Source organism: Macaca fascicularis, chromosome 17, assembly GCF_037993035.2.
Source record: "Macaca fascicularis isolate 582-1 chromosome 17, T2T-MFA8v1.1".
NCBI classification, from domain to species: Eukaryota; Metazoa; Chordata; class Mammalia; order Primates; family Cercopithecidae; genus Macaca; species Macaca fascicularis.
Genome location: NC_088391.1, coordinates 668711 through 684589, shown reverse-complemented (window position 1 = coordinate 684589; position 15879 = coordinate 668711). Strand labels below are relative to the sequence as shown.

The 15879-nt window shown below is 44.6% G+C and overlaps 1 protein-coding gene and 1 pseudogene across 1 annotated transcript; both read left to right on the top strand.

Moving 5' to 3' along the window:
- Positions 1-204: 204 nt before the first annotated feature.
- Positions 205-6285, top strand: LOC102143392 (putative KRAB domain-containing protein ZNF788; the record flags this gene model as incomplete). Its single annotated transcript, XM_065533384.2, has 3 exons — positions 205-423; positions 4293-4419; positions 5102-6285. Coding segments are annotated over 3 exons (432 nt in total), but the record flags the coding sequence as incomplete, so codon positions are not given.
- Positions 6286-14490: 8205 nt separating this feature from the next.
- Positions 14491-15432, top strand: LOC141408945 (uncharacterized; annotated as a pseudogene).
- Positions 15433-15879: the final 447 nt, after the last annotated feature.

Below are 15879 nucleotides of genomic sequence, written 5' to 3'. Positions count from 1 at the left end.
AAGGAGAGGGCGGCTTCCGGGATCTGGCTGGCGGGCGCTTTGTCTCGCCCTCGCCACCGTAGGCTCTTCCTGTGAGTCTCCGCTGCTACTTCCTGGCTCTGGGAGGCCCGGTGGCTCTGCAGCAGCCTCTGCCACCCTGTGACCTGCGGGTATTGGGACATCCCTAGCTGACGCTGGGACACCCGGGAAGCCGAGGAACGGTGAGTGGACTGCGCCTGGCTTCCCGAGGTGGGGAAGAGGGCTGAACCAGCCATCGGCTGCGGAACCTGCGGACCGAGTCTCCGCGGCGCAGCCGGGCCTCAGTCCCCTTCTGTGCAGGGCCGGGCGGTGCGGGCAGCGGGACCCCTGCGTCCTGTCTGTACCTGCGGGCGCCACTTCCGCCGGCCGGAGCCCTCTCCGGAACCCCGCGCCTCCCCCACCCAGGTAGTGCGGTGACCACGGGAGGGTGATCCGGGAGAGCCCCGACTCGGTGAGCGGGGTTCCAGCGTGGGAGAAGCTGTGGTTCATGGAGCTTCCAGTCCCACCTTTCTCCCCCTAAAATTAACCTGAGGCTTTGTTAAAACGTTAAACGGCGCGTTTGAGCAAACGCGATTCATAAACGGGTACCGCAGTCAGGGTTTGTGGTTTGGGGTCCAGGGGAGGGGCGTAAATGAGAGGCTTTGATAAGGTGAATGAGGAAGCAAACCATACATATATATACACACACTTATATATACATATACATACATATATATGTATATATATATTTTTTTCTTTTTTTTTGAGACGGAGTCTCACCCTGTCGCCAGGCTGGAGTGCAATGATGCAGTCTCAGCTCACTGCAACCTCTGACTCCCGGGTTCAAGTGATTCTCCTGCCTCAGTCTCCCAAGTAGCTGGGCTTATAGGCGCCACCACCACGTCCAGCTAATTTTTGTATGTTGAGACAGGGTTTTGCCATGTTAGCTAGGTTGGTTTCGAACTTCTGACCTTAATTGATCACCCTCCTCGGCCTCCTAAAGCACCGGGATTACAGGCGTGAGGCACCTTGGCCAAAATATTTTTCTGTTTCCAAACATTTTACATGAGAGGAAAGCGGAGAATAAATCATCTGACACTACTGTAAAAAAAATCTTTGTGCCTCTCTTCTTTTCATGTTTCCTAAGTGTACATATTACCAAAATGTCTTTAGGTTGAGGTCCCCCCGTGAAAACTTGACAGGGTGTTGTGTCCTCAGCCACTCTCCTGTCTTTTCCTAGTCCTGGCATTTTAGAACTGTCTGGGGATGACCCAGGATACCCACAGTGGCCATGTCTATTGGCGGGTCTAGTGAGTATCATCCCCGGGGTCATCTCATCCCCAAGGACAGCCTGAGGTAGGGGGTAGAGTCTCTCAGGTTAGCAGCTGGATGCTCTTGGCCTTAGAGGAATCTCCTGGTATAGTTTCATCTAAAATGGTGACCCCTTAGGGTCATTAAAATTTTAGGACATTAAAATTAATGGACAATACAATGTAATGTCATGAAAGTTAGGTCATTAAAATTATTCCTCCAGCCCGAGTTATTATTCCTCGAAGACACATTGATGGTTTACCAATTGGATGCTGATATTGAGAGGAAAAGGCAGAAATGATTTCTGCTCTCTAGCTTGTCTCAGACTTGTGAAGAGAGAAAAACCGTCCCAAAGGACAAGGAAAACCCACCCCAGAGAGGATGCACAAGAACCTGAATATTAAAATGCACTTAAGGCACACAGGAGGACAAAGAGCAGTGCCAGTGCCTCCTAGGTGGTCATTGAGTACTTTACTGAACAGGATGGGTGTCCTAAGGGATAGAACGGCCTGCCGTGACACTTAGAAAGGTCTGCGTTGGAGGCAGCACTGCCTCTCACTGAGTTTGTTACCTTGAAAAGGCTTGTCCGCTTATTTGAGTTTCAGGTTTTCACTGACTGTAAGATACATTTTGTCAGTACAGCTTGAAAGATAAAAATACTATTTCCAAAGAGGCAAGGTAAAATGATGTATTTCATTTGCTAAAAATTTGTATTTATTTCTTCCCCAGAGTGAATGTAGTAAGTTTTAAAGTTCTGTTCTTTTTAAGGGTAATTTCAAATGGAATTGTAGGACTTAGCTTTGTAAATGCTATTGGTGAAATAAAAGTGTGATAGATAAATTGATGATTTATAAAGATTCACCAAAATGTCAGTTCCCCTCTTGTAGCTTTGTGAAGAATTTATGACAGTGGACACATGTGTATCCTCTTATCTGGGTGTCTGAGTGTTGTTTTTTGTTTTTTGGAGATGCTGTCTTGCTCTGTAGCCCGGCTGGAGTGCAGTGGCGCCATCTCTGCTTACTGCAACCTCCGCCTCCCGAGTTCGTGATTCTCCTGTGTCAGCCTCCTGAGTAACTGGGATTATAGGCACCCACCACCACACCCAGCTAATATTCATATTTTTAGTAAACACAGGGTTTTAGGCCTGGCACGGTGGCTTATGCCTGTAATCCCAGCCCTTTGGGAGGCCAAGGTGGTCGGATCATGAGGTCAGGAGTTCCAGAGCAGCCTGGCCAACATGGTGAAACCCTGTCTCTACTAAAAATACAAAAAAATTAGCTGAACGTGGTGGCAGGCACCTGTAATCCCAGCTACTCGGGAGGCTGAGGCAAGAGAATTGCTTGAACCCGGGAGGTGGAGGTTGCAGTGAGCCAAGATCTTGCCACTGCACCCCAGCCCAAGGGACAATGCGAGACTCCGTCTCAAAAACAAATAAACAAACAAACAAACAACAAAAAGACGGGATTTTTGCCATGTTGGCCAGGCTGGTCTCAACCTCCTGACCTCAGGTGATCCCCTACCTCAGCCTCCCAAGATGCTGGGATTATAGGCGTGAGCTACGACGCCTGGCCCACTCCATTTTCTTTTTATTCCCTAAATTTTAATATGTTTGAGTTTGTCTGTTCCTTTATCACTTTTTTCTTACATAAAAAAAATTCTGCCTAATCCTTAGTTAAAAAAAAATCTTCCTGTGACTTCTGAAAGTATTCTGGTTTTATCTTTTGTATTTGAATATATAATAAGATGATTATTGTTCATGGAATAGAGAAGAATGCAATACATTTTCCCAAGTAGATGCCAGCCTGGTTTGCCTCATATTTTAAAGTGCATGTAATTTCTTTTTCTATTCTATAGTGCCTACTCTATCATTCCTCAACTTTCCATATAGATGCTGGGTCATTAAGACTTTTTTTTTCCTTTGGTCTGCTTGCTCATCTCTCTGCTAACACTGTGCTGTCCTGAATATTTTTGTTTGAAAATCTTAGAAGTATGTTAGACAAGCCATCACTCTTTTTTTAGATGACTAAAAATGATTAGACATTGGTCATTTTTACTACATATGAAAGAGTAGCTTTTCTTGCCTAAAACCACCTGATCTGGGAATTTATGTGGTTTCATAGGAATAGCATCTGGAAGTGGTGACATTAATGTCATTTTAAAAAGCATGTGTCCTATTTCCTCTTATTCCTTTCTGCCTTGATATTGTGCAATAGAAATTTGAAAAATTGTTGTATTAGTATTGTTAAATATCAATTATTGGTTTTATTTACTACTCAATTAAATTTAATAAGCCTATTCTCTCTTGGTGTAATCACGTGGAATGGGTTCACTTCCACAGTTAACAAGTGACAGCACATGTAAAATATTGTCTACCAGAGAAATTCATTGAACACTTAGTGTTCAGACTGTGTTTTTGTGTCTGGTTCCCTAAGCACCACTGCAGTGACACAAAATAATAGACTTTCAGCAGAAGAAGTTTTGGAAAATATACTGCATAAGCCATTTAGATGCAATGAGTCATTCTTATTACTTGGGTTGGTGGAATCCCTTTCAAAATGTAAGTTCCTAATACAAACAAAGATTGAACTTTGTGAGCAGGTATTTTTAAGAATAAGTAGTCTCAGGACTGATAATATTAACTCACTTATGCACATCAGGTAGGACTTTAGTATGACAGATACTAGAAATGTACAAAGTGAAGTTAAAAGGTAACTCCTAGCAGCATTTCGTAATCTTACTCCCTGGATTCTCTCATGAGATGGGTGTTTCTACTTTGCTGTTGCCTTTTTGAATAGTTCAATTCTAGCATTAGTACTGCTGTGTGGGAGGGAGTATGCATGAGCAGAGTAAGAGTTGTGACAATCAAGTCATAAAATAAATGCTTGGAAATTTTAGAATCATGTAAACAGCTTATGAATTGAGTATACATTCCCAGTGCTCTCAGTCTCACTCATCCTTCTATCCACATGTGTGGAATGTTTTAGGACTCCGTGGCTTTTGAGGATGTGGCTGTGAACTTTACCCAGCAGGAATGGGCTTTGCTAGATTCTTCTCAGAAGAATCTCTCCAGAGAAGTGATGCAGGAAACCTGCAGGAACCTGGCTTCTGTAGGTAAGAATGACAACACATTTCACTTAATTACAGAAGTATTTCCCTATCATCAGTGCTATTTGTGATTTGGAATGGGGCAAGGGAATGATTTGGTGAATAAATCAGGCATGGGCACTGTGTACAATGAACATGAAATCTAGTAATGTTTCTGTAGTTTGAAATAATTCATGATAATTTTGTGCATCTGCATTTTAGGAAAAAACAGAAAGACCAGAATATTGAAGATCACTTCAAAAAACTTGGGAAAGATACAAGATAATTTGCACCGAGAAGAGGAAATAAAGTCCTCTGAAGGAATCTTAGCATGTCATGAATTTAAAAACAAGCAATCAAAGCAAATAAGAGTCACTTGAAATTCATTTCCTTTTAGAGAAATTTCAACCAAAATGTAACGTACATCAGTGTAGCAGTCAGTGTTTGGAAAACAGTTTACTTGAAAATAGTACTACAAAACTGTGTATATGAATGTTACTATTTTGGTCATAGCCATGGAGGTGGTAGCTGTGTTTTCAGTAGTAGCCCATTTACTTTCAAATAATTCAGTCATGGCACAAAAACAAAAACAAAACAAAACAAAAATGCATTTTCCCTAGTATTGGTAGCAGTGTAAGTTGAAGACCTATGAATGAGTAGAAAGTTATTAAACCAACCAATAATAATGTGCTTGTCATTTTTTTTACAGAAATCATATGGTACAGAGACTGTGTGAAAGCAAAGAAGGTAGTCAGTATGGACAAGTTGTCAGCCACATTCCAAATCTTGATCTGAATGAGAACATTTCTACTGGATTAAAACAATGTGAATGCGGTATTTGTGGAAAAGTCTTTGTACATCATTCCCTCCTTAATAGGCACATCCTAGCCCACTCAGGATACAAACCATATGGAGAGCAGCAATATAAATGTGAACAGTGTGGGAAATGCTTCGTTTCTGTTCCAGGTGTTAGAAGACACAGGATAATGCACAGTGGAAATCCAGCTTATAAGTGTACGATATGTGGGAAAGCTTTTCATTTTCTCAATTCAGTTGAAAGACATCAGAGAACTCACACAGGAGAAAAACCCTATAAATGTAAACAATGTGGTAAAGCGTTCACTGTTTCCGGTTCTTGTCTAATACATGGACGAACTCACACTGGAGAGAAACCCTACGAATGTAAGGAATGTGGGAAAACACTCAGATTTTCTTGTTCTTTTAAGATGCATGAAAGAACTCACACTGGAGAGAGATGTACCAAATGTGATAAAGCCTTCAGCTGTTCCACTTCCCTTCATGACCATGGAAGCATTTATACTGGAGAGAGACCCTATGAATGTAAACAATGTGGCAAAGCCTTTAGTCGTTTGAGTTCCCTTTGTAACCATAGAAGTACTCATACTGGAGAGAAACCCTATGAATGTAAACAATGTGACCAAGCCTTCAGTCGCCTCAGTTCCCTTCACCTCCACGAAAGAATTCATACTGGAGAAAAACCCTATGAATGTAAGAGATGCGGTAAAGCCTACACTCGTTCCAGTTACCTTATGCGCCACTAAAGAAGTCATGATGTAGAGGTTGGGTGTAGTGACTCAGCCTATAATCCCAGCACTTTGGGAGGCCAAGGTGTGTGTATTGCTTGAGCCCAGGAGTTTATAACCAGCCTGGATTAAAACAATGTGAAACAACCTGGGCATCGTGGTGAAACCCTGTCTCTACAAAAAATAAAATAATGCCGGGCCCGGTGGCTCACGCCAGCTACTCGGGAGGCTGAGGCAGGAGAATGGCGTGAACCCGGGAGGCGGAGCTTGCAGTGAGCCGAGATCGCACCACTGCGCTCCAGCTTGGGCGACAGAGGCAGACTCTGTCTCAAAACAAAAACAAAGAAAATAATTAGCTGGGCATGGCGGCACATTTCAGTTGTCTTAGTTCTTTTTCAAGGACATAAAAGGCTACGGGGGGTTGGGGGGAAGCCCTGTGCATGTGGATCACGAGGTCAGGAGATCGAGACCATCCTGGCCAACACGGTGAAACCTCGTCTCTACTAAAAATACAAAAATAGCTGGGTGTGGTAGCATATGCTTGTAATCCCAGCTACTCAGGAGGCTGAGGCAGGAGAATCACTTGAACCCAGGAGGCAGAGGTTGCAGGGAGTCGAGATTGTGCCACTGCACTCCAGCCTGGCGACAGAGTGAGACTCCATCTCAAAAATAAATAAATAAATAAAGCCCCTTGAATGTAAGAAATGTGGTAAAACATTTACTCTTTCCCATTCCCTCATAAACATGAAAGAGCTCACACTGCAGAGAAACCTTAAGAATGTAGGAAATGTGGTCAAGCCTTCAGATTTTCCTGAAGATTTGGGAGGGCTCAGAGTGGAGAAAAGGCTTTTGAATTTAAATTTATGGTAAGGCCTTCGGTTGTATTAGTTCCATTTGAAGACATCAGCTCATTCCTGAGAAAAACCCTATGAATGTCCAGAATGTTTGAGTGTTTCATTTCTCTCATATCCACTCAAGGACATATGAAAATGCACGCTGTAGCTGGCTGGACCTTGTAAATAAAAGAACGTACACAGGATTAAAACTCTAACAGTTTAGAAACTGCAAGAATATTTTCAGTTTTAACATTTACTTGAAAAGCCGTGTGAAAACTCCCACTGGAAAGAAGTTCTATAAGTGAAGCTTTTCTAATTTGGAAAGCCTGATGCAAATTAATTATCGTGCAGTGCTTGAAAAAAATCTATGAAATGTTACACAAGTTACAAGTATATTGTTTTTATCAGTGGCCCATTCTTAAAGAGTCTTGAGTATGCATTTCACCTTGTTTTGCAGGGAAACCTTGAGGTGAGAGTTCTGTAAATGTTCTTTAAGCAGTAGTACCTGAATTTCATAGATAATGATATTTTCTTAAGTCTGTTGGTAGAATTTTTGTCTATTCATTTGATAATGTGCTGGATTCATGGTTGAATTTGGATGTTTTTCTAATATGTAGGTAAGTTTAATTTTTTTATTCCATTATTATTTCTTTTTGAGATGGAGTCTCACTCTGTTGCCCAGGCTAGAGTGCAGTGGTCGGATCTCGGCTCACTGCAACCTCCGCCCCCTGGGTTTAAGCGATTCTCTTGCCTCAGCCTTCCGAGTAGCTGGGACTACAGGTGAACGCCACTACATCCAGCTAATTCTTTGTATTTTTAGTAGAGACAGGGTTTCACCATGTTGGCTAGGCTGGTCTTGAACTCCAGACCTCATGATTTGCCCGCCTCGGCCTCCCAAAGTGCTGGGATTACAGGCATGAGCCACTGCGCCCGGTCAGGTAAGTTTCATTTGTATGTATTGTCCTGTGATTAATGGACCAGTGAATAATGATTGTGAATTCTTGGGATTGTCTTACTAGCCTCATTTGGCAAATTTTGATTATCCCTTGTCCATTATACACATCCCACCTATTTTTATTAAATGAAAAACTACTTTTGATGTAAAGACATTTATTTTTTGCTAATAGTGAGTTGGTATTAATTCCTAAGTACATACAGTTTACCCGGGAGATGGAGCTTGCAGTGTGCCGAGATCACACCACTGCACTCTAGCAAGGGTGACAGAGTGAGATTCTGTGTCCAAAAAAAAAAAAAAAAAAAAAAAAAAGGAATATCCTCAGTTTTTTAATGTTATACCACTCTCTGCGCTCAAGTTAATCCCTGTTTGGGCCTGTGGGAGCTTACACCATCCTCCTGTATGTAATTAGTAACTGAGGTCTGGCTTATCTGTTTAGTAATAGATGTTATGTGTTTAACGGTGCCAGTAAACATAGGGTACTAATTCCTTCCTCACCAGTGGGGTGCATGAGACGCTATTGAAACAATTAGCAACACGAATGGAATGGATCAGTCCTCAATGCAGGACACCAGCTCAACTTGACCTACCTGCTATGGGCTGACTGTTCCGTAACACATCAGTAGTCACCTGGGTCAGAACCGTGAGCTGACGATGGGCGTTCCCTTTGGTTTGCAGTGTTTTGTGGTCTTCAGGTGTTGTTATCTTCTTCTACACTAAAATGCTCTCATCTCCTAGACATCAATGTTTAACTTTACCCCAGCATGACCTTTGGCCTGTGCTTAGCAGGCAGTTTTGAGGCCCTGGCTTATGAATGCACAAAAGCACAGCACATAAGCTAACACTTAAGTCCTAATTAGCAAGAATCAGGCTGTATCTCTGCAGTCCCTGCATCTGCTCTGGTCACCATCTCTGTGTGCTTAGGGCAGCCATGTGAACATTATTAATTATTTTACACTCCAAGACAATAGTTATTATGTAAGCAGAAGTAGTGGCCTTGTTTGTTTCTTGTGCTGCTGCTCCCCTTGCTGCTGTACCATACACCCTCCTGATGAGGTGTACATCTATGGTGCCTCATGGTTCAGGCACTGCTGAGTAAAGAAAATGGGAAGAAATAGTTTGATATTAGCCCCTACCGAAGCATATGAAGAAGCATCTCAGCTGCTTTTATTGAAAAATTCCTGACCAGTGTGTGGGCTTTTCTTATCACTGCTGCTTATCAGCATGTCAAAAGTCTCATCTTCGGACTGCAAGTCTTGACGGCCTTAGTTATAGTGGCCTTACTGCATGTGGAGCTAACCCCAGGAAGATGGAGTGGCACTCTCTGGAGGATTAGGTGGTCTCCTCCAATGTGGGTTGATGGGCTTCTGAACTCTTTCCTTTAACCATGCAGAGAGTCTACACTGCCAGTGATCATGTGCCACAACTCTATAGATGTAGAAATTCAAAATATTCTGAAATCGTTTCCATTGAAAGGAAATAGAAAAGCGGTCTGGTGCCACGCTCCGGTTAAGAGAACTAGTAGATGGCTCACAAGAACACTCTGTCGCTACTGTCTGTGCCTCTGTCACAGCAAATATCCTGATCCTTCAGTTTTAAGGGTGCAGGGCCATTTTCCTCCCTTTCTTACTGGTAGTTCTCAAGATTACTGTATGATATGCTGGGAAGGCAATATTCTGATAATCAAGTGACATTGGTCAGAACAGCCCAGGCTCTGTTATAGTCCCTGCTCGAAACAGAATGGCCTTTAACGCTTGTGTCCAGCAAACCACATCCTGGGAGAAAACTCAATGTGGGCTTCTTTCTGGGGTCCCTCAGTTGTAGTGCAAGTGAAGCATTTATAGTCAAAACTCCATCCATCTGCTCTGGGTAGCCTTCCTGATCTTGTGGTAATGGTTCATATTGAATCCTAGAATTCTGTTGTCTTTTGTTTGCTATTTGTAAGTAATAAATTCACTTCATGGAATTTATCTATGAATGTATTTGGCCTCATTGTGCTCAGAAAAGTTGGTAGCCATTGCACAGTGAACCCGCTTCATAATTGGTGAAAACACCTATGGCCCCCTTGTGCCACAGCAAGGAGGTTCATTCAGCCAAACATAGACTTCATGTTTATAAAACCCTGTAGCACAATTATTACCATGTGGGAGGCCTTTAACAATGGTGATGCTGATTTGAAAAACTCTGAAGGAAGAAATTTACCCAAATGGGTTGGGTACATTGGAGTTCCTCCTAATTCCAAGAAACCCTTACTCCCCTCCACCTAAAAAGAGTGGAGAGGCTGGGTGCGGTGGCTCAGGCCTGTAATCCAAGCACTTTGGGAGGCCTAGGTGGGCAGATCACAAGGTCAGGGGTTCAAGACCAGCCTGACTAACATGGGGAAGCCCCATCTCTACTAAAAATACAAAAATTAGCTGGGCGTGATGGCAGGCACCTGTAATCCCAGCTATTCGGGAGGCTGAGGCAGGAGAATCGCTTGAACCTGGGAGGTGGAGGTTACAGTGAGTCGAGACAATGCCACTGCACTCCAGCCTAGGTGACAAGGCAAGACTCCATCTCAGGGGAAAAAAAAAAAAAGTGGATAAGAACTGAAACAGGTTTAAAATTTCAACTAATTGGAAATGCAAGTTTATAAAAATAATATTTAAAATAAAAGGTTAAATGAGTGCTCATTGAATTTTATGCCTCCACAAAATAGGTTGTGAGTTAACTTCCACATTTATTGAAAGCCACCAAAGTTGGGAAGCCTCCGTGTCTGAAATTCACAGGTGGCTCAAATAAGAATTACACCTGGGGATACCCCAAAGTTTAAATATGGTATCCCCTATGATATTATGAGGAATTACTGTACATAAATCAGGTTGTCTTCCTTTAACTCTGAAAATCATATTATCTTGCCTAAATTCTCCATAACGCATCGCTCCGCAGTATCCTATAGTGGACATGGCTTTTCTGACAAATGAGCACTAAAATTAAGTGTTTGAGACTCACCTATGTTCTTATCAAAATGGAAATCCCTGAATCCCACCAGTTAGAATAACATGACAGAATGTCAGATTTATGGAATATATAAGTTTTCTGTAAGGTTATTAGGTATTGAGTCTATTTTATTAATAGATATCAATATATATAGATTACCTATTTCTCCTGTGTTTTAGTATTAATAGATTGTGTCTTTTAATTCATGCAGTTGGTCTAAGTTACCAAGTTTGTGGGTTATGGAGATTGTAATATTCTTTATGATTTTATCATCCATGGGCTCTCTAATATAAAGGCTTCTTTTAATTCTTAAAGTATTAGGTTAGTGCAAAAGTAATTGTGGTTTTGGACCATGAATTTTAAATTTGTATAACTAGGCTGCAACACATCTTTATTAATCAAAATAGAACCCATTACAATGGGCTGGGCACAGTGGCTCACGCCTGTAATCCCAGCACTTTGGGAGGCTGAGGCAGGCGGATCAGGAGGTCAGGAGTTTGAGACCAGCCTGACCAACATGGTGAAATCCCGTCTCTACTAAAAAGATAAAAAGTAGCCGGGAGTGGTGGCATGTGCCTGTAATCCCAGCTACTCAAGAGGCTGAGGCAGGAGAATCTCTTGAACCCGGGAGGCAGAGGTTGCGGTGAGCCCAGATTGCACCTTTGCACTCTGGCCTGGGTGACAGAGTGAGACTCTGTCAAAAAAAAAAAAAAAAAAAAAAGAAAAAGAAAAAGAAAAAGAAAGAAAAAGAAAAGAAACCATTACAACGAATACATTTTTGCCAATGAGAAATAAACTTGTTTATTCTGTGCTTTCAGGGTTGGATGAACTCTTGAAAAGCATTTTCTGCATCCTGCTGGTTGTGTACTTGTTTTCCCTGCAAAAAGTTGTCAAGATGCTTAAAGAAGTGGTAGTTGGTTGGCGGTAGTGGGAGTAGTATCATCATCTCTTCCTTTAGATGACAGGAACAATATCACAGGGTGGGTGTACACCCTGTGTGTTTTTGGAAGCAATGTCATTCTCTCTTCTTTTAGGTTTTAGGATTCATATCACAGGCGAGGTGTACACCCTTTGTTATATTGGATGGAATCTCATTTTCTTTCAACCTGTATCTTTAGAACAATATCCCATGGGGGCTGTCCGTCCCTTCAATATTGGTACTAACACCATCTTCTCCTTTCCTGGATATAAGAAACAGTATCACAAGAGGGGTGTACACCCCTTGCAATACTGGTAGTAATATCACCTCTCCCCTGTGGTTATTAAGGACAAAATCCCAAGGTGGCTGTATGGTTCCTACTTTATTGGGAGTAGTATCATCCACTCACCCCCTGAATAAGAGGAACCATATCACTGAAGAAGTGTCCACCCACTTCGATATTGTCAGCCATGTCATCTTCTTCCCGCCTGGATATTAGGAACGATATCCTAGGGTTGGGGGCTGTGTACACCCACTGCGATATCGAAAGTAAAATCAGCCTCTTTCCCGCTGGATATTAGGAACTCTATCACAGGTGTGTGTGCACCTTCTCGTATATTGGGAGTACTATGAGCCTCCACCCCTCTGCATATTAGGAACAATATACAGGGGGCAGGGTGGCTACAGCCCCTGTGATATTGAGAGCAATAGTCTTCTCTTTCCCCTGTACATTAGGGTCTACATCACAGGGGTCTGTACACCTTCTGTGATATTAGGATTAATGTTGTCCTCTCCCCTACTGAATGTCAAAAACAGTATCACAGAAGGGTGTACACCCCCTGCGATATGGCCAGTAATATCATCGTCTCTACCTTTGGATACTAGGAACAACATCACAAAGGGTGTGTACACTCCCCTGTGATATAGGGCATAATGTTATCCTCTCTTCCCCTGGATATTAGGACCGATATCCCTGGTGGTGGGAGGGGGAGTACATTAAGAACAATATCACTGGGTGGGTGTACACCCCCTGTGATATTGGGTGTAGTATCATCCTCGCTTCCCTAGGATATTAAGAACAATATCACAGGAGGGGTGTACCGCCACAGCCCCTGCGTTATTGGGAGCAATAGCATCTTCTCCCCCTCTCAATATAAGGAACAATATCCCAGGGTGGGTGTTCATCCCCTGTGATATTGAGCATAATGTCTTCGTCTTCCAATGTGGATATTGGGTGTAGTGTCACAGGGGGGGTGTACGCTTTCCTTGATATTGGGAGCAATATCACCCTCTCCCCTCAGGATTGTAGGCAAAATATCAAAGGAGTTTTACAACACATGCGATATGAGCAGTAATATCATCCTCTCCCCACCTAGATGTTAGGAACTGTATCACAGGCTACTGTACACTTCTTGCGATATTGGGAGTCATATCATCCTCTCCCATCATGGATGTTAAGAACAATATTACAAAGGAGGTGTACACCCCCTGCCATATTGAGAGAAATATGTTGCTCTCCCTTTCGGGATATTAGGAACAATATCGCAGGAGGTGTGTATAACCACTGCGATATTGGGAGTAATATCATCCTCTCTCCCTGAATATAAGAAACAATATCACAGGAGGATGTACACACCCTGTGATATTGGGAGTCACATCATTTTCTCTCCCTCTGGATATTCGGAACAATATCACAGTGGATATGTACACCCCCTGCGATATTGCCACGAGTATCATCATCTCCCTCCCAGGATATAGGGAACAATATCACAAGGGGGTGTACATCCCCTGCAATACTGGGAGTAATATCTTCCTCTCCCCCACTGGCTATTAGGAGCAATGTCACAGAAAGGGTGTACACTCCCTGCTCTATTGGGAGTGATATCTTCCTCTACTTCCCTGGATATTAGGAACAATGTCACTAGGGAGTGTACACCTCCTGCAATATTGAGACTAATATCATCGTCTCGCCCCCTGGATGTTAGGAACCAGGGGTGGTGTACATCCCCTGCGAAATCGGAAGAAATATCCTCTCCACCTTTGGAACACTTTTTAACATAGCTTCGTATGTGGGGAGGACTCGAGTGATTAATCGAATGTTTCATCAGGTGCGGTTCTTCTATTTCCCAGTTTTGACGCAACATTTGGTGAAATTTCCAGGGACTCCTGTGGTCAGCTTCACGGTTTCACTCTGTCACTTTCTAATGCAGTATTCTTTGGGAGTCTTTCAAATTAAGCGCCATCATTTAAAAATAAGTTTTATAATATGCAGTTTCAGGTGAATTCTTTACCTTCGTGTCTCAGGCAGTAGCTACCTACCTGCGAGTTGTCAGAAAGGTTCACACTGTTTTCCAGGGCGGCCTTTGCATTTACTGGAACTATTAAGAGCTCGTTCCTGCTTCGGCCGTGATTGACACGCAGTGCGCGTGAGGCCGTGCGTGGCTTAGCGTCTTCTGCAGGCTTAGAGGTCACTTTCTGTTCTTCCCCAAGCCTGCTCTGCTGTGCCGAGTGTTCACTGCGGGCGACGGTCACACTGTCTGGCACAGGCCACCGAGGCCACAGGGCAGACTCCACGTATCGGAGCCTGCAGAATGGCAGAGCCTGGCCTCCTCGCCGCCCTTCAGGGGGAGCAAAAAGCGCAAGCCTGTTATCAGAGCTGTGCTAGCCCAGAAAGCCTCCGAACTGGTTTAATTTAGGAATCAGCTCCTACCAACTGCCCATGTTTAGGATGTGTTTGAGTTTTTGTGATTTTTCCTGCACTGAAGCTACTGGGCTGGCTCTGAGTCACTGTCATGGGACTTCAGGTTGCCCCGATGGGAAGCGGAGGGGGAGGAGGGCCGCACAGAGGCTTGCGGCCGTGATAATGAAGGGCTTGTTGCCTCTTGGGACAGCGAGTTCAAACTCTTTGTAATTGTCAGCGTAAATAGCGACCCGCTGAGGACATGGCTGTAATTCAGGGTGGCATGGTTGATTGTCATCGTTGATATCAGGTACCTGCCTCTAAAATGACGGTACCCGTAGTGCGGCTCCAGGAGGGCAGCTCCTGCCAAACACACGTGCTCCTGGGCCCGCGCCTGAAGCCACGGTCGTGCTGCCAGCCAGGCCTGCAGCTGTGGGTGCAGCGGGGTCTTCATGGCACTGAGCGCCTCCCTCGTTTGCTTGTGGGGCCCAGCCCTCCATCCCTCCTGGTCCCCAGTGCGGCTTCTCCCAGGATTCTCCCAGCCCCGTGCACACCTCTGTCTTCACAGCTTCCGTAGTTTTCTCGTGGGCGGCCCAGGTGGGCTCCTGGGCAGGGATCGTGTGTTAGTCGAGTTCTCTCCAGCCTTCCCTGGCTAGTGGCTCAACAGGTCCCTTCAGATGAGTCAGCCAGCTGTGTGCCTGCATGTTCAGGATACTTGTCAGGATCCTTCCTCAGAGCAAGACGGACACTCACTTCCTCCACAGGACTTTGGAGCCCGCCATGGAGAGATGCCAGCCACATCCAGAGGGGCCGCCCAGGTCCCCGTGGGCTGGTGGGAGTGACTTCTGAGTCACTCGAGGCCCCATTTTGTGTTCCTACACCCCACAAAGTCACTTAAAGTGCCATGTTCTGGTGCCTTGTGCCTCTCGAGTGTGGCACACAAGCCTGGATGGGGATCTGAGCGGGCGCTGCCTTCCTCAGGCTGCGCTTGTGTTTTAGGGCCCCTGGAACACTCGTGGCTGTGATTCTAGCCACTGTCTCGGCTTCCCTAGACGGTTTCACCCGCAGCCTCAGGGCCACATCGGCAGCCACCGAGGAGCCAGCAGACGTTGGTCTCACTCAGTCCTTCTCGACTTTGGTGACAGAGGAGACAGCAAAACTTCAGCTGGGAGCCCCAGGCCTTCTCTGCTTGGGGCCCTGGGACTGAGATAGCACAGATCCTGCCATCCACGTGCTGGGGGCCCCGCTGTGCGGCTCCCTCCTCTGGTCAGGGGCCTCTCCCTTGGGCTGGGCAGCTCCGGGTCCTCCCACTCACGGGCTCAGGGCGGGTCCTGGATGCAGAGAGAAGGAGAAGGGTGGCGGTTTGAGCCCAACTGTGTTGGCTTCATCTTCTGCTTCTTGTCGCTAAATACATTTGCAAAGTTTTCCAGATGAAAACTCAGAAGGGATTTTTAATGACTGGAATCTGTGAATTCCATGGAAGCCAAGTCTGTCCACCTCTTTCACCCACCTCCTTTTTCCCCGTTGGGGCTGATTTTGGCAGCATTCATAGGGGCAGGGACGCAAGGGGTGGT